At 52.5% G+C, this 25,781-nt stretch overlaps 7 protein-coding genes across 7 annotated transcripts; 3 read left to right on the forward strand and 4 right to left on the reverse strand.

Moving 5' to 3' along the window:
• Nucleotides 1-5,149: 5,149 nt before the first annotated feature.
• On the reverse strand, nt 5,150-5,719 carry UCRPA7_7474 (putative 50s ribosomal protein mrp49 protein; the record flags this gene model as incomplete). The annotated part of the gene is made up of 2 exons (XM_007920005.1): nt 5,150-5,609; nt 5,676-5,719. The coding sequence occupies 2 exons, from the start codon at nt 5,717-5,719 to the stop codon at nt 5,150-5,152; spliced, it is 504 nt and encodes a 167-aa protein (XP_007918196.1).
• A 650-nt stretch (nt 5,720-6,369) lies between these two features.
• Nucleotides 6,370-8,512, forward strand: UCRPA7_7475 (putative duf974 domain containing protein; the record flags this gene model as incomplete). The annotated part of the gene is made up of 3 exons (XM_007920006.1): nt 6,370-6,392; nt 6,681-6,859; nt 6,915-8,512. The coding sequence occupies 3 exons, from the start codon at nt 6,370-6,372 to the stop codon at nt 8,510-8,512; spliced, it is 1,800 nt and encodes a 599-aa protein (XP_007918197.1).
• A 601-nt stretch (nt 8,513-9,113) lies between these two features.
• UCRPA7_7476 (putative protein phosphatase inhibitor protein) lies at nt 9,114-9,696 on the forward strand (the record flags this gene model as incomplete). The annotated part of the gene is made up of 2 exons (XM_007920007.1): nt 9,114-9,306; nt 9,386-9,696. 2 exons carry the CDS (start codon nt 9,114-9,116, stop codon nt 9,694-9,696), a joined length of 504 nt encoding a protein of 167 aa, XP_007918198.1.
• A 1,916-nt stretch (nt 9,697-11,612) lies between these two features.
• UCRPA7_7477 (putative ddenn domain-containing protein) lies at nt 11,613-13,935 on the reverse strand (the record flags this gene model as incomplete). Its single annotated transcript, XM_007920008.1, has 3 exons — nt 11,613-11,727; nt 12,279-13,251; nt 13,320-13,935. 3 exons carry the CDS (start codon nt 13,933-13,935, stop codon nt 11,613-11,615), a joined length of 1,704 nt encoding a protein of 567 aa, XP_007918199.1.
• A 4,456-nt stretch (nt 13,936-18,391) lies between these two features.
• UCRPA7_7478 (putative kh domain-containing protein) lies at nt 18,392-21,984 on the reverse strand (the record flags this gene model as incomplete). Its single annotated transcript, XM_007920009.1, has 10 exons — nt 18,392-19,304; nt 19,377-19,469; nt 20,045-20,176; nt 20,296-20,616; nt 20,667-20,875; nt 20,930-21,094; nt 21,151-21,203; nt 21,262-21,283; nt 21,470-21,711; nt 21,774-21,984. The coding sequence occupies 10 exons, from the start codon at nt 21,982-21,984 to the stop codon at nt 18,392-18,394; spliced, it is 2,361 nt and encodes a 786-aa protein (XP_007918200.1).
• Nucleotides 21,985-22,852: 868 nt separating this feature from the next.
• UCRPA7_7479 (putative acetolactate synthase small subunit protein) lies at nt 22,853-23,634 on the forward strand (the record flags this gene model as incomplete). The annotated part of the gene is made up of 2 exons (XM_007920010.1): nt 22,853-23,397; nt 23,454-23,634. The coding sequence occupies 2 exons, from the start codon at nt 22,853-22,855 to the stop codon at nt 23,632-23,634; spliced, it is 726 nt and encodes a 241-aa protein (XP_007918201.1).
• Nucleotides 23,635-23,830: 196 nt separating this feature from the next.
• Nucleotides 23,831-24,686, reverse strand: UCRPA7_7480 (putative ornithine carbamoyltransferase protein; the record flags this gene model as incomplete). The annotated part of the gene is made up of 3 exons (XM_007920011.1): nt 23,831-23,874; nt 23,924-24,546; nt 24,646-24,686. 3 exons carry the CDS (start codon nt 24,684-24,686, stop codon nt 23,831-23,833), a joined length of 708 nt encoding a protein of 235 aa, XP_007918202.1.
• Nucleotides 24,687-25,781: the final 1,095 nt, after the last annotated feature.

A 25,781-nucleotide genomic window follows, 5' to 3' on the forward strand; every position in this document is an offset into this window, starting at 1 on the left:
TGAGAAAAAAATGATTTTGGCACAGTTCGCCTTATCGCCTTCCGTATCTAAGCTCAACCCCTGTCCCCCAACAGCACCCTAACATTACTATGCAGTAACCCGCGCCTAACGTTAATGGTCCCCGTTCCACGACGACATGACTTCTTTCACCTTACGACGCCTCGTACCCAAAGGCATGCATGCATGCATGTCCTAACAAATATTAGCTAGCCATCGATCGCATACCAGGCACAGGCACAACAGAGATCACCGTCCGTCTCCAGGGAACCAGGTGGCCATCCCTCCTTCTCTGCTCTTCACTCTTCACATATGCGGCGGATACTGGCTGCGGTTCCCCATCTACCTACCTCTTACCTGCCTGCCTGCCTGCCTGCCTACCTACCTGAAAGTTGCTCTGCTGTGCCCGCCAGGTGGTCACTGCTCGTTGTGCATGCATACCAGATACCTCCTCGGGAACCGCACAGCAACTGGCCTAGAGTCTAGACTGACTCCAACCTAAGTAAGACACCGCCTGGGCTTGCTTATTCAAGCCTTACCTTAGGGCTGGCACTCGACTCGGTACTACGTACTACGTATATCGGGCAGTACGCGGGCGTACCTTGCCTTACCATATTGCTTTGCCTGGCCTCCATTACCTTTATCTTATCCGCCCAGGACAGCCCACCTGCAGTCGGGTGCAGGGGAAACACGTCCAACCCCAGAACTCCAGAGCCGGTAGGAGTGAACCTTCCTTCCATAAGGCCCACGGGTAGCCTTCAGCTCGGGTCAGCAGCTGCTTGAAGTGCCTTCCTAGTCGAGACCTAAATAAGCGCCAGTGAAACTCTATTCGACTACCTCACAGATTCTCGAGGTGCTTGTCTCTTCAGCACCATACATTACCTGCGATCGGAATTCAAGTCAAGAGCACACGTCGACTCTTTGGCTTCTGGATCACATCCCACGTCACTTCAGTAAGTTGGTCTGAAGTATTCAAGGCGGCTGCTTGAAGGCAGCTGCCATCACAAGACTTCTCATGACCTGCTCCTCGCTATCCTTGGTGTCGCCTTGAGCAAAGATGGCTTCGTGGACCCCACGCATCGATCCCCACGAGCAACGCCCCGATGAACGCTCCCCACGACATAGAAATGCCGGCTCAAATGCTGCGCCCCATAGGCTGTGGAACCAGTCACGTTTGAACGATCTCGAGCTGCTGGACTCTTCTCAAATCCAGGCCGAGTCAAGCTCTTCAGATTCCGACTTCCAGCCCACGCGGCCACAGAGACCTGCACGCCATGGCCGGTCCCTGAGCCACCCGTTCCCGTCCCTGTTCTCAAGCAAGAAGAAGAAGCGTCAGAACAGCACCTCTGGTGGAGGTGCGTCGGATTCCGACTCTGCTGATGACGGCCGTCTCACAGCCAACAACAAACCCCGGCCACAGGCAAATGGCTATAGGGATGGCATGGCTACTGGCAACAAGGAGTTCGCAACTGGAAATTGTATGACATGCGGATCTCTTGTCCGGTGGCCCAAAGAGCTCAAGGTGTTCAAATGCACAATATGCTTGACCATCAACGATCTACAGGTCAAGTCGGACGGGAACAAGGCTGGCGAGTCTAGGGTTCCGCGTGGAGGAGATAGACCATCGCCTTCTCCTCCCCTTCCTGCTAATAGTGAGTTAATCTCTGGCGAACGCCCGCCCCTTTCGTCGGTTATCTGTTCGTTGCGCTGACACTGTCAAGGCAAGCCCATATCACTCGAGCACACAGTTTCCTTGATCCAAAAATGCTTACGGACATTCTTGTTGACGGCATTGTCTGAAGTCACAGACGCCAAAGACATGGCATCGGGAAACAGTTCGAGTCGTGCGAATTTCTCCGCCTCACCACACGTCCCGAATAACACCATTTTGACCGGCCACGGCGCTTCGGCCACCAGGGGCATATGGGAAAGAGATAATGCGCCTGAAATCTCCGTATCTGCCTTCTTTGACGGGCCTGAAGAGGCTTCCAATCTCTCAAATCCACATCGCCAGCCGCCACAAATACCCAGATCATACTCGACTTCATACTCGGAAAGACGGCCAGATCTTCGCTTCTCGCCCTCGAAAGATGGCGCTAGACTAAGCCAAAGAGCGTACGAATCAGATACGGCAGCCAAAAGGATATTCCGCCCGCTCGAAGAATACATTGTGACATGTCTAACTTCTTTCCAATGCGTCAACTCGTCATTCATTACACCGAGTTCGGTTGTTGGGGCGCGGTCTGCGCCAGACACACGAAATCGGAGAGTTTCTGAGCCACGGAGGGACCCGATATACGAGGATACCGCGGTTCCTGACGTTGATGCCAAGTTACTCCTATTGGGGGACTTTGCAGAAAATGGAACGTGGTGGACTGGTCGCCAAGAAGGAATCCTTCCGATCCGGTCGTTATCACACAGGAATGAGGATCATCATAAGTCTCTGGTGACAAGCAAGAGCCCCCGAATCGACTGGAACGAGCTCGATGAATGGTACGACATCGTTGTCAATGCGGGCCAGCACTGGATGAGTATTTATGACGAAGTGGTCACCACATCATCGTCAACGCCAGCCAGGACGGAGGCCGACACCCGGCAGTTGGAGGGTCGGATCCTAGAAGCCCAAGAACACCTACAAAGGACAGTGCTCAAGGCATCTGAGACATTATTAAAGAGGCCTGGGCGTCCTATCTCAGACGCCGAAGAACTACGATTTCTATTAATACTGACGGCTAACCCTCTTCTGCACGCCTCTCACAGGACATTTGCGGGTCACTACGACCATGTTGGGAACGGCAAGGCTGTGGCTAAGGCTGATACTAGTAGACGATCCGGACCATCTTCCGGCAAGCACTCTGTGGTCATTAAACGAATTCTCGGTCTCATTTCAAACTCACATAATGATTGCCATACCGCTCTTATTACATGGTTTGCCAGACTTCCGGAGAGTCGATTCGTCCAGATCAAAGATCTCGTAAGCGGATTTCTCGCCTACAGACTAATACGACAGAATGAAAAGAGGCAAGAAGTCAAAGTCGATGTCATAGAAGGCCTCATTCCCAACATGTCAACCGGCAGATCAGCCGCATCACTGCACGCAGCATTAGGCCAGGGGTCCAGGTCGTCTAAGAAGCCGAAGGAGAAGCCCAAGATGATCGTCTACAGCGATGATTGGCAGATCAAAGCTGCTGCGCGTGTCATGTCTCTGCTTTTCGCAGCAAACAACGCGGGACACCCCAAACGAGGTATTCCTGAGCTGCTGACCTCCCAAGACGATATCTTAACAAGTGCAGTCAGAGATCAAGTCCATGCTCGTGGCCAGGTACTCCCTACCAGTGACTTTTACACCGCTCTACTGGATGATTCTGACTTAGTCGCGGATTTCGAAATCTGGGAGAGCAAGAGGGGCAAGTTCTCCTTCTGCCAGTATCCTTTTCTCCTCAGCATATGGGCAAAGATTCAGATACTGGAATATGATGCTCGGCGTCAAATGCAGAACAAAGCCCGTGAAGCTTTCTTCGATAGCATCATGACTCGCCGGAATATCGAACAATATCTTGTCCTCAATGTACGGCGAGATTGTTTGGTTGAAGATAGTTTGAAAGCTGTAAGCGAAGTGATTGGAGGCGGTGGCGAAGATATAAAGAAAGGATTGCGAATTGTTTTCAAGGGGGAAGAAGGAGTCGATGCCGGTGGTCTTAGAAAAGAGTGGTTCTTGCTTCTTGTCCGGGAAGTCTTCAATCCGGATCATGGTCAGCTATACCTATTTCCTGAGAATCTCGTACTGTGACTAACGGCGATTAGGGATGTTCATCTACGATGAAGACTCACAGTATTGCTATTTCAACCCAAGTGCTTTCGAGACCTCGGACCAATTCTTCCTGGTCGGAGTACTCTTCGGATTGGCCATTTACAATTCAACCATCTTGGATGTCGCGTTTCCACCATTCGCATTTCGCAAACTCCTCACGGCCGCACCCAATCCTACGGGCTTGATCTCGGCACAATCGCGTTCTTCAATGACTTACACTCTAGACGATTTGGCCGAGTATCGTCCACGACTAGCTAAAGGTCTTCGACAACTTTTAGATTATGACGGCGATGTCGAGACCACGTTTTCTCTCGACTTTGTCGTAGATGTTGAAAAATACGGCCTGGTGGAGCACATACCCCTGTGTCCTGGAGGAGAAAGGAAACCCGTGACAAATGCCAACCGGCGCGAATATGTCGACCTCTATGTACGCTATTTACTGGATGGTGCCGTCACACGCCAGTTCGAGCCTTTCAAGCGCGGTTTCTTCACGGTCTGTGGCGGTAATGCCCTGTCGCTCTTCCGGCCGGAAGAGATTGAGCTCCTTGTCCGGGGATCCGATGAGCCTCTTGATATTGCTTCCCTTCGTATTGCAGCCGATTATGATGGCTGGGGAGCCCGTGATCCTGACGCGTCAGAACCAACGGTGGAGTGGTTTTGGCAAAGCTTTGGGGCAGCAAACCCCAAGGATCAGCGAAAGCTCCTTTTATTCATAACAGGTAGCGACCGCATCCCGGCAATGGGGGCAGCGTCGCTGACGATCAGGGTCGTTTGTCTTGGCGATGACTGTGGGAGATATCCAACAGCACGGACGTGTTTCAACACATTAGCATTATGGCGTTATACAAGTCGGGTCCAGCTGGAAAAGATGTTGTGGGACGCAGTCTATGAAAGTGAAGGCTTTGGGCTCAAGTAAGATATCGATACATGAGCGACAGCATTAAGACGGCGACTATTGGCGTTCTGTATTGAGGCGAGTCAAGCTTGCCCAACCGGGACGGGAATCATGCCTGGAGCTGCTTCTATGAATATTTTGGATGTCATGACAATAAGACCGATAGCGTGTCTCCTCAGGCTCAAAGTAAATATAAGGACTGATGTGAAAGTAATGGGATCAAGTCCTCGTTGAAACCATTGTCTGTGATGTGATGCAGTTTTATGTCACCGAATTTCCACAGGTCTGGTCATGCACCAGTAACTTCATCATGCACAAGCAACGTTGGTCAAGATTGACATGAGGCGAATGGAAGCCAATGATGCCAACGCTCGAAAGTCATTTCATACTCTACAGAGGGTTCCTATACATGTGTGAGATTATACATGGCAAGCTATGCCGTGCCCTTAGATGGCAGCCTTCATCGCAGCCGCCTCGTTTCTTGCCTGAGCCATGAGAGCTGCCTCACGCCTTTGCTGCGTTAGATACTTCAGCATCACCTCTCGGTCAATGTCGCCCCTCTCCTTACGCTCCTGGACCTCCTGCATCTCTATCTCCTCCTGAGGAGTAGGGACCACGGGCACTGCGCCTGTCTTCTCGAGAAACTCCTTGAGGATCTGGTCCGAGTGTTGGCTCTTCATGTCGATCGTGACGACCTTCTCATCCTCCTCCGGTGACGGCGCCTTGGACAGTCCTTCCGCGGATGACGGCAGTTGATGTTTTGAGGACTTGGTGGCATCGGCTGATCCTTGGCGGAAGTAGATGCTCATTGTCGCGGGGCCGGCCTGGTCCTTTGTGCGGTTGACGATCATGGGGATGGCGGGATTCCAGTATTTCAGGCGCGGTAGGCATAACCTCCAGAATTTACTGCGTACACTGTCAATATCCAGTAGTTCTGATCGACGCTGATCAAGCAAAAACCCATCGGCGTACCGTGGTCCGTAGTGTCCCTCATTCCACTTCTCTGCAAACTCCATGTGTATGCGTGTTATGCCCGTCGGCAGGACGGCAGCACCGGGGCCATGCCGTATTGATAGAAGCTAGACGCATGATATGTCAGTACGAGTCGACATTGGATCGATATCCCCGGTCAATGGGCCGTCTCGGGGCGGTGCTTCGAGGGGCATATACCTGCTATTGGCACAGTTAGCAAAAGAAAAGTCTCGTGATGGAGGGAGCAATGGGGGGAACGAACAGCTTTCAATTTGTTCATACGCCGTCCTACGGCCACCATCTTGAATGACTATGAGCTGCAGAGCTCATGGGCGACCCTCTTGGCGATGGTAGGAGGGAGAAGGTGGGCGCTTGGAAACTTCGATTGGGAGCTGGTTCGATTGATCGCGACGACGGGTCAGTTCAGTGCAGTCCAGTTCTAAATTTTGTTCGACCAATCGGTAGCCCTGCCGCTGCGGCAATCTCAGTGGTCTTGAGGGTACGGTCTCCTCCACCAATGTTCTGTGTGAGGTGAAGTACCTTATCTTAGCTTACTTCAGCTTGCCGGCCGGCAATGGCCATCAAAGCGATAACTATCAGGACCACTGAAATTTCCAGGCGCAATCTTGCGACTTGACGATAACTTCTTAGAAAAACCCACGCCCAACCACTATATCTGCTTTGCGCTCTCGCAATGCACGCAACTAGGGCTTTGAGGTCCGGCTGGTTGCGGAGAGCTCTCAGCATCGACAAGAACAGAGCTGCTCTGCCTGCACCGTTTCTTTGTCCTGCTGTGGCTGTGGCGCATTGTTTCGTCCGTCCCCCCCAGCAGAGCTTTCATCTGCAGTCGAGAAGGTTGCACCTCGAGCATGGCCACAGTACAGACGAAATCCAGACTGATCTTCCACAACTCCCCGCGAGAGCGCTGCCCTTGCAGTGCTCCGGTTGTGGTGCCCTGTCGCAGAGTGCCAATGCAGGCCAGGCTGGCTACTTTAGTTTGGACAGGAAGGCTGTTCGATCCTACCTCGGGCTGCTCAAACCGGAGAAGCGCGTGAGGGAGGAGGACCAGGTCTTGCAAGATGTCCTCCGCAATGCGGACCATGCAAGTCTGGCCAAAGTAGGAGTGGACATTAAAGATCTCCTGGCTTTGCCACAAGATGGTGACCTCAAGGTTCTCGATGCTGGTAAGAATGTCGTGCATTGTCTCTTTGATTTTTAACTGCTGACACTTCCTAATAGCTGAGCCCGCTGCTCCCCTTTGTGATCGGTGTCACAACCTGATTCATCACCAAGTTGGCAATCCGATATATCACCCATGCATCGAGTCCCTGCACGAAACGATTGAGGAGTCACCATACAAGTACAACCATGTCTATCACGTCGTCGATGCTGCCGATTTCCCCATGTCCGTTCTCCCATCTATACATTCGCTGCTCGACGTCATGCCGCTGCGGTCACACAACCGACGTTCAAGACGGGGGAAATACTACGCCAATAAAAAGACCGAGCTGAGCTTCATCATAACAAGGTCGGACCTCCTCGCCCCGCTAAAGGAGCAGGTCGACTCTCTCATGCCATATTTGACGGAGACGCTACGAGAGGCTCTGGGAAGACGAGCGCGCGATGTGCGCCTTGGAAATGTACGGTGTGTCAGCGCAAAGAGAAGCTGGTGGACCAAAGAGCTGAAGGAGGATATCTGGAAACGAGGAGGCGGAGGTTGGATGGTGGGTAAGGTCAATGTTGGCAAAAGCCAGCTTTTCGAGGCCGTGTTTCCGAAAGGGCGAATGGACTGGGAACCACCAAAGCACGAGATCTCCGTCAACGTCTTCCCTCGCGAAGCCACAGAGCCTATACCTGAACCTACAGAGGAGACTGGTAAATCCGAGAACGAGGAGAGATTAGACGACTTTTCTCTATTGCCGCCGGTCCCTCCTGAGACAAATTATCCTACCATGCCTGTGGTCTCCTCTCTCCCGGGGACGACGGCTTCCCCAATCCGGGTGCCATTTGGCAATGGCAGGGGTGAGCTGATCGATCTACCGGGTCTCTCCCGAAGCAACCTCGAGTTGCATGTCAAAGAAGAGCACAGGTCCTCTTTGATCATGAAATCTCGTATCATTCCGGAACAGCAAGTAATCAAGCCCGGGCGTTCACTCTTACTCGGCGGCTTCATCCGCTTGACACCTCGGACCTCAGACCTGATCATTCTTTCATATGCATTTACCCCAATCAAAGCTCACCTAACCTCCACGGAGAAGGCCATCAGCATCCAGAACCAAACTGGGGAAGTCAACGTCGAAAACATTGCTGTACCCGGGACCGGCGAAAAAACCAAACTTGCAGGGTCGTTTCCATTGCGATGGGATGTGACGAAACAGCGAGCCGGCCCCATTACCCGGCGTGATGCAGTCAATATCAAGCCGGACCGCCTGCCATATCGAGTTCTTGCTGCCGACATACTAATAGAAGGATGCGGCTGGGTTGAGGTTGTTGCGCAAGTGCGAACTAAGGATCTGTTTGCTCCTCGCAAGCCATCAGTCATTAAAACAGCTAGTGGCGATGAGCTGCTTCAGACACTAGATTTGTCTGAGCCTAGATCTGAGCCAGCAAGCTCCCAGGGAGATGCAGAACCCCATTGGCCTATCATTGATGTATTCAGCCCAGAGGGTCGATTCATCAAGGTCCGACCGCCAATGAATGCCTGGCTGTTGAACAAACCCAGGAGGACGGCGCAATCTACAAGAACACGGCCGCGGAAGAGTATGAAGAGAGATAAGAAGAATGACAAGCTAGGGCGCAGGAGAGAATCAGCTGTTGCGGCTGGGTCCGAGGACTGATGGTCACGATCTTGGCTGCGTAGTCATGTATAATATGAAAAGGGCGCATTTATCCATGTGTCTTGGGCTGTTAATTCAAAACAGATGAGGGCATCTGTGTACAGTATAGATAATGTACGGTATAGAATTGAAAGTGATACCACTCTAGACGACGAAAACAATAGTAGCAAACAAGTGCCCTCTTCTCGTTGTGCGTGTGATATATGTGCCGGGACCGATCGACCTTGAATTTACGCCGATCCTGCCCGTCTAGCGGCGCCGCAAGGGGCGGCATTCTCGGTGCTCAACCGGCAGTGACGTGGGGCAATGAGGGACCGGCAACCTGCCTCTTTTCGCCTCGTGCCTTACCTAACCAACAAACATCACTTCCTGCAACCCGTCACACCACCGAATTAACCAAGTTTCCAGCTCACACTGCTTACAGATTCTCGACGTTTCTATCACCAAGACGCCCAGGTATACGAAAGCCGGTTCGCGCAGGGTCCTTGGACAAAACGCTATCCTAGAAAATCGTCGGCGCAAGCAAACGAGACTTCAACGTGAAGTAGTCCTGCACCCGAACGCCGGCACCGCTCTTTATCATCGTCCGCAAACACTCATTATGTCGCTCGCTCAAGGTCCGGCGCAGCAGCAGCCGGCCACTGCTCAGCCTGGTACGCAGACGCAGACGACGACACAGACACAGACACAGGCGATCCTCCGCCTGCGCGGCGCCCATGCGCCTTCCACCCGCTCGGTACAATGGGCAGACAATGTGGTAGATAACGAGGGCCTAGGGAGGAAAAGCTCAAAAGGTATGGTCATGATCCTGCTTGTCGCTAAGGCACATTGTGTCCCTGTTTCGAACAACTATTGACTTCAGCTCTTGCACAGTTTGCTGCATCTACCACCGGCCCAAGGGCGTCGACGAGTCCAGCGACGAGTCGTCCTCAGACTCAGACTCCTCCTCGGACTCCGACTCAGACGGCGGCGGTCCGTCGTCCGGACGCCGCGAGCGGGCCGGAGGAGGCGGCAAGAAGGGCCACTCGCACGACTGCGGTAACCACAGACACAACCACCGCGGCCGGCCGAAGGGGGACAAGGACGGGTCGGGCAAGCGGAAGCCGAGCCCGAATGCGTACGAGAAGGTGCCGAAGCCGAAGCCAAGGGAAAACGATGCTGGTACGGGGACCCAGAACTCGTGAGTTTTGTGGATCACGATACTGTTTCCTCTGTGACAAAGTCAGGAGGGGCTTTCATGGAATTGCTTATTGGAGCGTCGGCGTTTTGAGATGAAAAGGGATATGTTCGGAATGGATTCATCATGAAACGAAACAAGCACTGGCTGCGAGACCACCGGTATGACGGGTGTGAACATGTGCGGCCGCTTGGAGGAGAGGAGAGGCGCTGGTCATATAAAACGAAGACCCAGAGGGATAGATCATATTACTTCCCTGCGATAGGCATATAATATCACATCAGATCTTGCGCTGGACCCATATTACACGCATGAACATTTGCAATGAGGCGAACAAGGCTCGGAACTGATGCACTTTCATCTTTTGAGATGGTGCCCTTCATCTACAGGTTGGCAGATTAGCTACCTGATCCAATGCCGATCCGAAAACAAAACCTTCCTTCAATGCATCCTGTATAATTCAAGTCTGCCTGCCTGCCTGCCGGGCTTCCATGAGATCCTCTTGTAAAAACCCCTACAAAGACCAAAGTGCATGCGAGTCCTAAATTACAATGCTTTGTATCGTACATATCGTCAGCTTCGATTCAACCCCCCCGTTTATGTAAGATTCTGCCACGACTGCGGCATCTGTCTATGACAGCTGAGAGCCTGAAAGATGAATCCGGTTTTGCCGGGATGGAGTGTTGTAAGGAGGATTGGTAAGTGCGGTGCACCGATGCAAAACCTAAGCAGGGATTACATCGTGGTACACAAGTGGCGGTTGATAGTGTTATATGCCGTTGGGTGGAGTGGTGCCGAGCATGCTAGGGACTTGTTTTCTGATGAATCCCTTGGTGCCTCGCCCTTCTGGTCTCGGAATGCCTTGGATAGCTCGCGGCTCCTTCATCAATGACGGGTCCAGTCTGGCAGGAATTCTTGTAGTCACAGCACGATAGTCGCCTGGAAACTTTGCATTGGGCACAGGCACCGAGGCAGTCCTCCATATATGGTCGCTGGTATCAGCAAGATAGCCAGATGGCTTCACCTGCTTGCCTGGGCCCATGAACGAGTTTGAGGCTCCGTGGCTGGCCCGGATTGTAGACAGCCGGGAAAGCCCAACTGACAGACCTGGCCGGCCACGCGCCTTCTTGGCAACGAGGATCTCGTCAAAAAGCCGAATGTTCGGATTTGTAGAGGACTGCCGTTCCCTCTCATGGATGAACTCATTAAATGCTATAATCACATATTAATCTATATTCTCAAGCTCAATGAGGTGGCGATTTCTTACCCTGAGTCTCCTTCATCATGGTAGCATACTCCTGCTGATCATAGGGCAGGCTTCTGATGAATCCATCCATGTCAAATGCATAAAGCTGGCCATTTGATTTCTGATCTCTACTCGGCCGTCCAAGATATTTCCGATACGTGTAGAGAAGACTAGCAAGACAGCGAACAAAAGCGGCTCGAACTCTGTCAGCATGGAACGCCTCTGGGCATACCAGACAGACAGTAGCAAGACAGCGATTGTGTGCTACACACTTGCAACCTGTGCACTTGTACATTCCGTCACCGTCCGAGCGATCATCACAGATCGAGCATGGAGAAGATGCTTCGGTTGTGCTCCAGTTGAAGCAATGGCCTTCGACCCAGATCGTCGTCTCGGTGTTTCGAACCGGCTGTATTAGCAGATTAGGCATTACCGTTGAGGCGGCTAGAGTAGATTGCGCATATGTGGATGGGGCATAACCACCATATGATGACTGCGAATCTACAGAAATAGCAGAGATGGACAAACTAGGCCCGTGGCCATTGAGGAAAGGCAAGCTGGGTTTGTGTAGAGGAGCGTGCTTATCGACACCAAACGAAGAGCTTCGTCGAGATCGGTCGTCGAAATGGCCAGATTTCTTTTCCCTCAAAGTGGTCGTGAAAGCAAACCCCGAATCACTACGTGACACTGGAGTTGTCGGCATAGGAGGGAATGAGGTCGAAATGGGGGACACAGATGAAGGAGGACTGGCTGATTTGCCCGTGGGCGGCCGTTCCGACTTCGTGTGGTCCACTTTAGAGTGAGAGAAGGCGTTGAAAATGGGGATGCGCATTTGATCTGGCGAATCTGGCTCTCCAAACGTCGAAGAGTTCTGTGAGACCCATTTCCCAAGCGTACTAGCCGGCGGGCTGGCATTGAATAGTGTGTCGTTTTCCGCTGAGAATGCATCATATGGGAAGCTTTCGACTGCGTAAGGAGGAGCCCCTGTTGTAACTCCGTATCTCAGCTTGTGCGGTGCGGCAACTTGCAACAAGGAGTAAAGCTTTCGACGATGTTGCCGGGGTAGACGAACTGGCTGCGAAGTTGCATCAATCGTATCACGATCTAGATCGACAAGAACGTAGTCGTCATCGGGGAGAACGAGATCATCGTAGCGCCTCTCAACGCCGACAATATACGGGCACGGGGCGTCCAAAGCAGACAACAATCTTGCCGGTAAGACTGGTATGAAGATGCTAGCCCAGTTCAGGGGATACAGCAGACTGACGAGAGCATGGCAGGCTAGGTGTAGCATTGCCGTGTGAGAAGAGAGAAATATGATGCGAGATTCTGACATCGCATACTCAAACAGAGCCATGATGTTATCAAGGGAGAGGCACCGAAACAAAGCGTACAGATCGATATTCCGAGAGCCTGGGATTTCGTTGAGCGCTTCCTTTCGAGCGTAAAGACGGAGTTCTCGGACTCCCAGCTCAACTTGTGTTTTGGAACTGAGGGGACTGAATGCCTCCGTGCACAAGTTGACAATGTAGCGCTCCAGGGGCTGCCACCGTCCCACCTTAGGGGAACTGGGGGGCACTCTCAGAATAGCACCATCAGTCATGGGGACCGTCACTGCCCGAAGCCATTCTTTCCAAAAGGCCATCTTGGTGGCGTCTCTTCCGAGCACACCGTAGGCTCTCGGTACCCACAAGCCCGTTTCACCGGCTGTGAGCCCATCGATCTTGGAGGCTGCTCCGTGTCTCAGGGGTCGCAGCATTTCAGTCATCAGGGTGATCTTCTCCTCCACCGAGCTGATCTGATCGTCCAGCGTCTCTCGAGCTGGAGAACCGGACGGCACTGTAGGGAGTTTTGCCAATAGCTGGGAGAGGTGGGCTCGTTCATTAGCGAGCCTGCCGCCAAGGCTGGCGGCCAGCTCCCTCTCTTCATTCGACATGTGCCTCTGCCGCCACTGCTCACATCTCTTCTCAACGTCCTCGGCAACATCTGCACTCAGGGCAGTCCACACGATAACAGTAATACCATATATCTTGGAGTTGTCATCGGAGGTCATGGTGAAGCCGTGCCAGGTCGACCGCGGACGATCGTCCGATGAGACGATCTGGATGTCATTGGGGAAGGCGAACATTGGCACATAGTCAGGGAATTTACCCCTCCGCGGGATCTCATCTGTAGCATCCCTCGACGGGTATCTGTCCAGGAGGACGGGCTCGAAGCGCCTCTTGAGGGGGTGCATGTTCGGGTCGGCATTGAGCGGCTCGGGGGGAGGAATCACAGAGTTGTAGTTGCTCAGACGTTTTGCAGTCCGAATAGAAGCTAGAGGGTGCAAGTCAGTACATGATTGACCACAATATAGTGTTATCGTGGGGGGTAGGCCGACTCACCTGCCTTGGGAGCAGTAGGCTGCTTCCGCATGCTGTTCATGTCCCTGAAGCTCATCTTGCGACGGATACTGCCTCTGATGCTCCGCAGGGGGCTCTTACGGCCGCTGAGGTCACCATCTTCGGCCTTGATCCTCTCGGCTCGGGGGTTGACCATTGGGGGTCGAGCTTGCAGTTTGGCTCCGGCACTGAAGCTAAGATCGTCGAGGAAGTTCTCCCGCTCGACGGCAAACTTCAGCAGGGCCTTGTCGAAATCGAAGTCGCCCATGGAGGGGTCGTGGGGGATGCCATTGAAGATGTGACCGGCTTGTGGAGCGGTAGGTCGTATGGTGGCGCTGCTTCGATTGCTCCTGGTGTTCCCGTCGAGCTCGTCGAGGGTGTGCACGGAATTGCGGGCCTCGCTGGAGATTTTGGACAGCCGGTTGAGAGAGCTCTGGCGGGAATGACGGGCGGTGGCCCTGGTGGCCGAGGGGGCATTGTTCTCGGCAGTGTCTGGCTCGCCGTCTTCGTTGATGGTTTCGTCGAGCTGAGGGGAGGGCTGCGGGGCATCATTGTACGAAATGGCCTCTACACCGGCGATCCAAAAATAGTCGGCGAGAGGAGTCGAGGAGCTCTCCATGACAGCAAAGACAACAAACAGCACCCAAAACCAAAAAAAAAGGAGGACGGAAGAAGAAAAGGAAGAGGAGAAAAGGCACCTCCAGGCACACCTAAGCCTTCATTGGGACTTTTCCACCAGCGGCAGCAGCAGGCGGCGGGCTGTCCTGAGATGCTGGACGGGGTGGTGTTGCTTGGAGGTGACGGCGGTGATGGTGTTTGTTCGATGGCCTTGCAGAATACGGTAGATAGGTAGGTAGGTAGGTCGCAGGTGGAACGGCAGACGGCGGTGCAGTAAGTGAAACTGCCTACCTTGCCTAGGTATCTATCCTGCCAGATCAATCAACCTGAAAGAGAAGCCTTCCTTACTATGAAGAGCGAGAGAGATGGATGGATGGATGGGGCGTCCCGTCTTTTGATTCACGCACGCACGCACGCACGCACGCACTCACATCAGTCTAGGATTTTTGGTTTGGCTAAGAGGTGCTACGCAGTACCTAGGTAGGTGGGCTGGCTAGCATGCCTGGGGCTTGGGGGGCTCGAGAGGGGGGTACCGGTACCTTAGTTGGGGTGTGGTGTGGTGTGGTAGGGTTCCAGGGTTGGTTCGTACTGCAAGAGGCGGGCCTTGTCTGTGCGTACACGCGTACGGCATCCCCTGTAAAATACCTACCTAGGTACTCAAGTATGCAGTAGTAGTCTACTTAGGTGCCCAGGCAGGTACTACGCAGCACTGTAACTGCTGTAGCGTGCCTCCCGCTAGACATGCATGTAAGGTACAGTACCTGGTTGAAGGCACACGCCGCCTTTTCCTTTTTTTTTCCCTCCTCCTCTTTCCCCTCTCAATTTGATGTTCTTCACCATTTTTCATCGTACAAGTCACTCTGCTCGTCTGTTTTGCCAAGTGCTTCCTGTAGTGATAGATAAGAGGGAGGTAGGCAGGTAGGTAGGTACAGTAGGTAGGTAGGTCAGATATCTGGATGACTACCTAGACTGGACTGCTGCCCATGGAGGAGGTGGTAAGGCACCTACGCCTACTTATAATCTATCATATGCATTCATTCGTTCGTTCATCCGTCCGTCTTGGTCAGGATGTGGGTGATATGTGATATGACTGGCAATGCCTGAACACTCACTCCTCGTGTAGGTATCTAGGTAGGCTGAAGTAGAGAGTAGAGGTGAGTGAGATAAATCAGCCAGCAGCAGCTTCAAGTGTCAGCCAATGGATCGGATCAGACCTCTGCACCGGGATGGGACAGGGCCGGCCTTCCTCTTGTGCTCACTGCTCACCGGGGTCTCTTACTGTACTGTACACTATACAATATTGCACTCTTGCCACTTCACGAAAGGAGGATTCAGACCGTTTATACCCAAGTACCTCTTACGCGAGGAATGGGCCAGGGTTGCAAGATCTTCTATTGAGGATTGAGGGGGGTTGTGGGTTGTCTAGAAGTTAGAGTAGGGCGACGATTATCGAATGATTTTCATGTGCGATACACACCCCACTAACCCCCCCAGAATGTAATGTCCCTCATCCCAACACCTATCAAATAACCATTTGCCCTATGGTGATTGGTAGAGTCTATAAGTCACTTGTAGGCTGGCATACCTCCTTTCCCTTGGGTTCACAAGTATCAGTTTGCAGTGGTGTCAGCATATACAGGCGAAATGATGGAGGGAGAGGCGGCGGCACGAGTAAGGAGAACCCACCATACCTAGGTAGTCACTTACTTACAAGGCAACCCTCTCTTCAGATAAGGGGCATGCAAACACTTCAGCCCGTACCTACCTAAGGTAGCTGCTGTGAGCCCAGGTCTTTCCAGCTTGTGGTGGCCCGGTGCCTCTGTCAGGCATTGATTAATGATTCATTGCAGCTTCCGGAACCATAGAGTCTCTCGAGAAGCACTTGCTCTCTACCTAAGGTTCATAACCGGTACGCACATGTCATGCAGTTTGCTCTACCTGATCCAATGGGTGGGGAGATCTTAGTGAAGTGAATCTGCACCCACGCTGTATACCCTTGCTCTTAGGCAGTTTGGTCAAGCGACTCTTCACCTTACAGGTCGGCGTATAGTCATGCTCCAGGCCTGACACTCCCAACTCGAGTATTGAAACTGTGCTACTTGTCAAAACCACCACGGGAGAACCTCTGCATATCTGTTGCATTGTCTCCTTGGTCCAAGCCGCGGCTGGGGACAACCCAGATTCACGTGAAGTGGAAGTTGGCGTCTAGCCTTGAAGAGCGATCTCACTCACTTACACATGAACACTAAAAGTACGTCCCAATTTGGCGTATAGCACTGGTCCATACCTTGTGATGGCACCTAGTTTCGAGTCGTTGCGGGGTTCCGCATGGGCGAAGAAGATTGTCTTCTTTACATATGTATACGAATTGGCATAGTACCTGTTTGTATCCTCGCGCTGTTCTAGCCGGAGTTGAAGTCGCGGAGTCGACGCCATTCCTGATGCCCAGCCAGCTACGCTGTAGCAGTAGACTAAAGTGCTGTGCAGCAACAGACTTGCCCAAGCCAGGCATCTTGTCGTCGATCAATGCATTCATCCATCTCGACGGCCCTGGCTCGCCTGGGTCCTGGCCTGCACGAGTCTCCTTTCGTAAAGTGCAACCCATCCGCCAGGGTCGCCCCCTGCAAGGCCCATCGACTTAAGCCGCCGAATCTGGTGAGTGGTCAGGGCAGGACGGCCAGTAGCGAGCGGTAATAGAGGACTTCCCTTATAGGCTCTCTACCCCATTCAATATATCATCCGTGCCATTCGCCGAGTGGTGTTGTTCGGACGGGGACCTGCAGTATGCCGTGGCCAGCGTTTGAAGCAGGTACAGTACAATTACGGCCTTGATCCTAATGCCTTACTCGCCTGAATACTGGATGTAAATCTAGGCGGAGAACAGGACACTGAAAATGTCATATCGTTCCATAGATGTCGAGAGCCAATTTAGTCGTAACTGACACAAGGTAGTTTCCTATTTAGTTCCGCTCACTCAGCATTGCTTCATGGAGGATAGAATAAAACAAAATAGGCAAAAGTCTGCGCCGAGAATTCTTGTTCTGAAAATCGAAATATTCTCTCGTTCCACGCAACTCACAACACGTTGCTAGCTTCGCCGCCAAGTGACTGAGACAAGGTACGGCACGGAACCACCACGAGGCTGCCTCGCATCTACGCGACCATCCTTGATCCTTGCCCCTGAATCCGAACTTGAGGGACAATATGCCAAAAAGTCTTTGGACAAAACGACAATGGACTGCGTCCATGAACTTGATTACCGCTGGTCTCACGTTATGGAACTGGTTGGCACTCAGCAGACATATAATATGGTACCTTGTCGGAAATATTCTCATATGTCACACAACGAGCACGTATTGACAGGGCTTCCGGCGTGTGCCTGCATCTGCACCATTTTTGAGACAGTGGTGTGCATCCCGATGCCTCTTCTGGGATCCCGCGGGTCCGCCAACACGGGTGGCTGACCGCCTAGGTATGCACTTTCTAAGCCCATCGAATTTACATAGCGAGCATAGCAAACCACAGCTGTCCTTAGAAAGCCGGCTTCAATATGCAGCGTAACGCAGATTGGCGGCTGAAGGTATGGGGCATGCCTTTATTCCCAATTCGTCTGTGTAGATGCCCAAACTACGTGCTATAGCGTGTGTCAAAGTAAAACCTCAGCAAGAATGTCAGGGTTGCTTCTACTTAGCTTCCCGGTCTAGACCAACCCATGCCAATTCTCTGTTCTTATATACACGCAGACTTTCCGAGTAGGTACACGTACCTATCTTCACTAATTTCGGGACTAGTTGCGAGAATGTGCCTTAGCAGGCGTTTCCAGAAAAGACAATTGACCTTATATTTTGACATGTCTTAGACCGAAAGCTCTTGAGCACTCAGAAAGGCAAGCATGAAGCTAGATGCCATATACATTCCTGAAGATCTGTATTATACAACCCACGATGCCCATGCAAGATGCAACGTAGTAGAAACACCCATTGATGGCCATCCCTTGGGAATCACATGTCAAAACATGCCACCATTTGGGGTAGGCGTTCTCTCAAGGGAGACCGTCCTGTGAGTAGTCCGGTAGGGGCATGCGGCACTACAGAAAAGCCTTACGCCTAAAATCTCGTCCTCTGTTCTTTGTTGGACCTATTCTTTCGGCCGGCATGTTTTCGTCAACACCGTGGAAAGAGAACTCCTAGACATCCCAGAAGACGGGATTGTAAGATCCAGCAATAGAAATACAACAGTGAGTTGTGTTGATATCTGTACCAACTTGAACGAAGGCTGCTTCCTGTAACGAGCTACGCCCAGTCGAAGGCTTCACGCTGAGATATACCGATTTCTCAGGCTCAAAAGACCTCCACGCGGCCATCAACGCATGCGGATTCGTAGCAAGTAGTTGCGTTTTAGCACGGGAAGAAGATGCCAGTAGACGCATGACTTCTTATTCTTTCCCGCGTCTCTTCTTAAACGTACCGAGTTCCAAGCTTCCCTGTTGACAGAAAGCCTCGATTCCCCATCTCACTCCGCCAACCAACGCCGAGCGTTCCAAACGTGATTCGTCCATCCTGCTCCTTAACCCCTTCTTGTCCTTGAGCGGGCGCCTCAACAACGAAGCACACCTGCTCGACCTCACCAGGGTGCATTGACGGCCTGGAGCCCCGACTTGACTCCCAGTTGCAGTCTGTGTATGACAAGCTGGGCTCCAAGTCTAGCAGAACTCGATCCAGCTGAATCGTATCCTCACTGCAATTCTCCAACTGCGCTTCGAGGACCCATTTCCTGCCCCCCTTTTCCGTAGCAGCTAGCGGGCCGGCTTTTGTTCGGACGATGAGCGAGGCCTTGCATATGAACTGATACAGCTTCCTAAATGTCCTCGTCCGGCCGCTCGTGTCCGTTGCCTCATAATAGCTGACGGTAACAGCCAGCACGTAGCTTCCCTCCTCCTTGAGATCAAAGTTGACTACCCTTTGTAATGTCTGCCCCGGTGTCAAGTCCACCCCTTTGCTGTTGGCGTCGGCGGCACCAGGGCCAAGATCCAGCTTGACGGCGGACGCAGACCCCGGGGTCTTCATCTCAGCCTCGATGCGTACATCCCGTATTTGCTTAGCAGCGGGGGCGGTGGGTCCTCCCTCCAGATTCGAATCAGTCTCTGGCGCATCATGGTTTGCACAGAGTGTGCAGCTGAACGTCTCTCCGACGTAGGCAGAGCCAAAGGACGGAGGAAGGTTTAGGATAGGGCTCAAGATGAACGGCTCGGGATTGGTCCCGCCATTGGAGCTGTAGGCCAGAGATGCTGCCAAAGGTGCTGAGTGAGCGGACGGTGTAGATAACGGCGGCTGCAGGGGGTGCTGTGCGACAAGAGAAGGTCGAGAAAGCCTGTGGTTGATTGTTAGCTCAAGGTCGCGGGCTGGAGGGTAGCTTCGTCGTCAAACCGCCCTGGACACTTACCGCAAGACTTTCAATGAAATCGAATGAGGTTCCTTGACAGGATCATGAGACGGGTAACGCTGATGGCTCATGGCAGACGGCGGATCATAATTCCTAGCGAGGAGCCTCGAGGGTATGATGGCAAGCTGGCATGAAGGGGGTGTCGGGAGGTCTTCAGTGTGGAGGTTTGGCGTTTATCGGTCACTGGGAGCTTCAAGTTGGGAAAATGACCCCACCTGGGGCAACTAAGATCTTATCTACAGAGCCGGCCTGCCCAGGTACTGTACTGTAGATGCTTAGTCTACAGCGGGAGCCACTAAATTTAGATCCACCAATTCAGCCTCAATTTTGATCTCTGTCAATTTTACATCAGGTGTTCAGACTCGCAAATTACCTGGGATACCTCACGGTGAATCTTTTGGTGCAATTTTCCTACATATTACAACTTGAAGCTTAACTATATACGTAACGATTACCTTCATACCTGTCCACCACACTCAGCCTCTTTAATCAAGAGACTTCAAAGCTGCATTAAGTCCCCCCTGATTCGGCGGACCGGGTTTCTCACTACCATGCTGTGAGCATTCTCCGCTTTGAGTGATCTCAATTAATATTCACAGGCCTGGGGGAGGTGGAACCTGCTTAACAATTAAGTAGTTGGCCCATGAAGACAATCAAGGGCTACTTACTGCACCGTAGCTACCTCCTCCTGGAGGCGGAGGCGGAGCTGAGCTAGATGGTGGTGGCGGAGGAGGAGCTTCACTCGGAGGAGGTGGAGGTGACGCCGAAGCACCTGGAGGGGCAGGGCTGCCTTGCTGCTGCTGAGCAGCCATAGCAGCTGCGTAGTATTGCTGGTAATACTGAACATATCTGAGAGTAGATTAGCTTGTCGCCTCTATTCGGTTTGCACAGGAGTTCCTACCCAGCATAGCCACCATACGCTGCGTAAGGATCCTGGCCATTAGCTCCAGCGCCTGCGTTCGCGTAGTATTGGGCATATTGACTGTAATCAGTTGTCGAAGGAGTACCGCTAGCTCCAGGGGGCGGGGACGCGGAATTGCCGGCTCCTGGTGCGGGAGAGTTGTAACCGCCATAGCCTTGGTATGACCCAGAATGGCTGCCATGTCGATCGCTGTAGCCTCCGGAACCACCATAATTGCGTGGTGGCCGGCTCTTGAACTCCTCGTATTGTTCCTGGACATTGGCAAGTAAGTCTTCACAGAGCTCTTTTGCCTTCTGGACCATGTTGGGATCCGGCCCGCTGCAAATGTATTAGCACGTTATCCTGCATCGCAGGCGTATTTCACTTACGTGACATGAAGATACATGTCCTCGTCACTCTCACGCCCAGTGGCCGTCTCTAGATAGCCAGAGCCGCGGCCTTTGATCTGAACGCGGCAACCCGTCTCCTGTTGAATGTGTTTGACATATGCGCCGCCGTGACCAACAACTTGTGCTCGAAGATTGAAACCCGGAACTGACTCAAGCGTGATCGGAATTCTTTCTTCAGGCCATTTGCGCTGAGACAATTGTCAGTGATTGTTTCCCAGCTTGAGGAAGGAATATAGCTATACTCGACCGAATTCATCTCGCTCAACTTGCTCTTGGTCTCGGCGTCGGAAGCGACGTTCGTCGACCAGCTGAGGGAGCTCCTGCTTCATCATTTCCTCAATCTTCTCGACCGCCTTCTCAAGACCCTCCTTCGATGTACTTGTAACATGCAGATAGAGAGGAGGATTCTGGTTCCGCACATGAGCTGCCGAATAGGATATTCACAGAGTACGACGGGACTTACGACTGCAGTGGCCATGCTCTTATCTGGGTAGTAGCTTCCACGGGTGGTGACATCTTGAAGATCTAGTTAACTTCTTGCTCTCAAACGGCTAAGTTATCAGGTTGAGCGTACCAGCGCCGGTCTCATCTTTAATCTAAATCAAGCAGCCGATGTCAGCAATTGCCAAAGAGGGGAGCCTTGTGCCAGCTATCAAGCTCCATGTAAGCAAGACTGTTCCCATACAACTTCAAGAACACGAGAAAGGAAGGAGACAGAAGCCAGGGCTAGCTGTGGGCAGAAGTCTGGGTGAATCAGCAAGAATAACCAAGAACAAATTTACCATTTTCTGAGTAGACCCCTTGGTCAGGAGATAACGGTTTCGAAGATCATTGACTTCTATGTCCTTAATGTAGTCGCCATCTGCAATGTAAATCTCACCGTTGATGGTGCCACTTGATGCGCCGCCAGCGTCTGAAGGCTTGGTAGCAGATGAGACCGATGATGACCTAACCGGTGGAACATCGACGTGCTGAATCCCCTTTCGAGCTTGAAGCTGGGCATTGATCTTGGCGGCGGCGGCAGCTATTAGACATCCCAGTCAGCAAGAAGACTCCATTTAACGACAGTATTTTTCTATGACATACCGGCAGCGGCAGCGGGATCCAGAGGCGACTTCTTGGGCGAGTCTGGGGCGGGAGGGGCAGCATCTCTCAAAGGGCTTCTCTCGCGGATGGATTCATGCTTTCTCGCAGGAGGTGACCTTGAGCGGCGATCAAATCTCGAAGCCCTCTTAGGCTCTGGTTCGGTCTGGTCGAATCGCGACCGCTTAGCGCTTCTTCTTTCAGTGTCATCCATTGTCGCGATGGTTTGTCTCGTGGGCGCGTTGCTTCTAGTCAGCCTGACAATTGTTGCCAAATTGAATGTCGCATGCACAGCAGCCGTGTTTCCTTGTGCCTGTGTTCCTCTGATAGAAGCTATCAGATTGAACAGGATGCGCCGGGGCTAATCAATCGTGTGGTTGGTGCGACAAGGTGGGAAAACTCGGCCTCGACAGATAGCTCTCGAAACGAAGAAGGCTGCGAGCAAAAGCAAAAGCAAACGTTCCCGGTTTAAACTCAGGTGGTCATAGCGCCAAAAGCACACTAACAGCCAGTGCCTAGGCTGAATTGCCTATACGTAGGTACCTAGGTACTTAAGGGCCTAGAGATAAGTACCCAAGTACCTCTAGGGTGGTAATTCAACGATCTGGAGAAAACGCACGGGCCAGGCGCACTGTGTTAGGACGGGAAAGTCCCCTGCTCCGAACAAAGCTCCGATCTCTGAAAATTTCCAGGCCGAGTCTCGACAGCATACGGTGAGTCAGAAGAAGCCCGCCTCTGCTTTTAATGCTCCCAGGCTTGCCAATCGACCCTTGAGAGCCCAGAGAAGCATCAGTCTGACCCGGGGCACAGTCGTTGGCCTCACAATTGGTTGGACCATGGCATCTCGAAGCCTCTCCCTACTGGCGCCGCCTCTGCGGGCAGCCTCCAGCCAGCTTCGGCCATCGCTAGCCGTCATCGCCCCAATCGCTGTGAGATACAGTTCCTCCAGCAGCTCCACGTCTGCAATTGCCTACAAGGCACTCCGAAGACGTCAGGCTCCTCTCCCAACAACCGATGCACCGTCAGCTTGGTCGGCCCAGGCCGCCGTATCCAACATCCTCTACGAGACACCCCCGCCATCGATGGTGCCCCCGAAGCGACACATCCTCAATTGCTTGGTCCAGAACGAGCCCGGTGTGCTGTCCCGAGTGTCTGGCATTCTAGCCGCTCGTGGCTTCAACATTGACTCCCTCGTCGTATGCAGCACCGAGGTCGAGGATCTTTCACGGATGACAATTGTCCTCACTGGTCAAGATGGCGTAGTAGAGCAGGCTCGACGGCAACTAGAAGACCTTGTTCCTGTTTGGGCAGTCCTCGATTACACAAATGCTCCGCTAGTCCAGCGTGAGCTTGTTCTAGCCAAGATCAATATCCTTGGCCCCGAGTACTTTGAGGAGCTCCTCGCTCATCACCGAGAAATCACGGCTGTTGACGCCGAGGGGGAGGAAGGCCAAGAGGCGTTCGAGCAGAGCCTCGAGGAGACGTCGAACGACTTCCACCCCAGAAGCCTTGCCGCCAGCCAAGCGCTGCGTTTAAAGCACGAGCATTTGAAGAGCATTACCTATTTCACGCACCAGTTTGGAGGCAAGGTTCTAGATATCAGCACTAACAGCTGCATAGTGGAGGTGTAAGTGTTCTTCTGACTCCAAAATTGTACGCAAAACGCGCGCTAACCCAGTGTAGGTCTGCGAAGCCCTCTAGGATCGACTCGTTTTTGAAGCTTATTGCGCCGTTTGGAATATTGGAGTCTGCTAGGACCGGATTGATGGCTCTGCCTCGTTCTCCTTTGTATGGTCCCAACGAGGACACTCTGGTAAAGGAAGCGGATGAGGTTGTGGATGCTAGCCAGCTGCCGCCCGGTTAAAAGGCGTCTGAATTAATTGATTTGTAAAGTTTCTACACAAACCGATCGCGATGTAACCTGGTGTTGCATGATGTTGTTTGACTCCGTGACTCCTCCAGCTTGCCCGATATGCCTGATCTCATCACATCGGTATTTTTTCTATTTCAAGACCCATTCATGACCATCCTCACCTCGTCTCTACTCTCACCTGCTGCATTCATACGATCTTTCCCTTCTTTACCACAAACGCCTCCAAAGCAGCTGTGGCCTAGTTAGTTGGAGCTTTTCCCGTGAGTAAATGCGTACATACCGACTGCAGACCACAAGCGGTTCTCGGCCTCTGGGAAGACGAGAGATCGATCACTGTAGAAGACTTCATCTGCTACTTCCTCAGGATGCCTCGGCAGGCAGTGCATAAACTTCCAATCGGCCTTCGCTCCACCCCTCTTTGCAAGCTCATTCGTGATCTGATATCCAGCGAAAGCTTCCAGCCGCTTCTTGGCCTCTGCTTCTTGGCCCATTGACACCCACGTGTCCGTTACGAGGATGTCAGCATCTTTGATCGCTTCTTCAGGGACGGTGGTCTCCGTCAGCGATCCAGGTGTCTTCACGTCAGATGCCGCGGAGAGGACGAATTGCTTCATGGCAGTTGGGATGCCGTAGCCACTGGGTGAGGCAACAGAGATGTCAACACCGAGTTTGACACATGCTATCGCTAAGTCGAAGAGGACATTATTTGAGTCACCAACCCAGGCGATCTTGAGACCTTCCAGGCCTAAGCTTCCCCCCGTTGACGAAGATGAGGGGAACGCTTCATGGATGGTGAGAAAGTCGGCGATGATCTGTAGAGGGTGGAAATCGTCCGAGAGAGCATTGATGACGGGAACGCTGGAATCCTTGGCCAGGTTGGCCACGTCAGAATGAGGGCCAACCCTGGCGACCATGCAAGAAGTCATTGAGGATATGACCTTTGACGTATCATACAAAGATTCGTTGACCTATAAACCACGTTAGCGACAGGTTTTAACATACTGGCCTACTAGAGTGCGCTCATACTCCGAGTTGGATGTCATCCTTGCCTAGGAACATTGGATGACCACCTAGCGCAGCGACCGCCGCCTCTGTCGAGACGCGGGTCCTGGTGCTTCGTTTGCTGAACATCATTGCCACTGTTTTGCCGGCCAGTGCGCCATCCAGGCTTGCAGGCACTTGGCCCCCTTTGATAGCTGTCTTGTGGGCAGCCGCATTTCGGACCAGGGAGGAGAATTCAGCGGCTGTCAGATCGCCAATTGACATCAAATGCCTGGGTTTCGCGGCGCTTGAATAAGCACGTTTTTGAAGGCAACGAGCTGCCGTTATTGTCGCCTTGCGCATCATTCTGTCTATGTTGGCAAAGAAGAGTGCCGGCTGGTAACTCAGGTTACTTAACTTGATGGTGTAACGTTGATACGGTCCAAAACACAATCAATGGTCAATACCTTGATGAGAAGAGTGGTATTGAGATGTGTGTGAGATATTCAGAGTACCTAGATATGGTCATTAGAAAGGGTGTGACTCGAATGGGTTTGCGAGAAGAGTGCGGTGAGCGAGGTGAAGCCTGCAATGTGAAGTGACTCGATGACTTACAAAACTCTTTAAGTCACTTGTCTATGCGGACTGGCACAATAGAAATATTCTTCCTTGGTTTCTTCCTGCAGCAAGGCGATCACGCGCTTGAACAAACAAACAGCGTTACTCCAATGAGAAGTCCAATTGGATTGAGCAGCAACGGATCTGAGACCCCGTGGTCTTTGCTCTTTCTCTTATGAACATCAACCCTGGCACAGGACAGAGAGAGAATATTTTCTTCGGCGATGCGATGCAGGCTGGTTGTGACTCTGAGATACTTCATCTGTCCAGTCACAGGCCTGAGAAATAAGTGCCCCGCTCTCAAGGTCTGGTGGCTCCGTCTAAGCCAAGACTGTGCCTTGCACTGCCAGCTGCACTGTCTTGAATGTGCCTGCTAGAGTTTGCGCTACAGTGTATCGGTACTGCTGTACCTGCACCAGCTTCCCCCGCCGTTCCCTTGTGGAGGTAAGGTAGGTACCTACCTCAGTGCTACGCTGCCCAACAAAGCGACTTGTCCCGCCCTCAGCCACCCTGAACTGAGGTCTCTCATGTGACCCTGC

The sequence above is a fragment of the Phaeoacremonium minimum genome (assembly GCF_000392275.1).
Source record: "Phaeoacremonium minimum UCRPA7 unplaced genomic scaffold PA7_03_scaffold_534, whole genome shotgun sequence".
Taxonomy (NCBI): Eukaryota; Fungi; Ascomycota; class Sordariomycetes; order Togniniales; family Togniniaceae; genus Phaeoacremonium; species Phaeoacremonium minimum.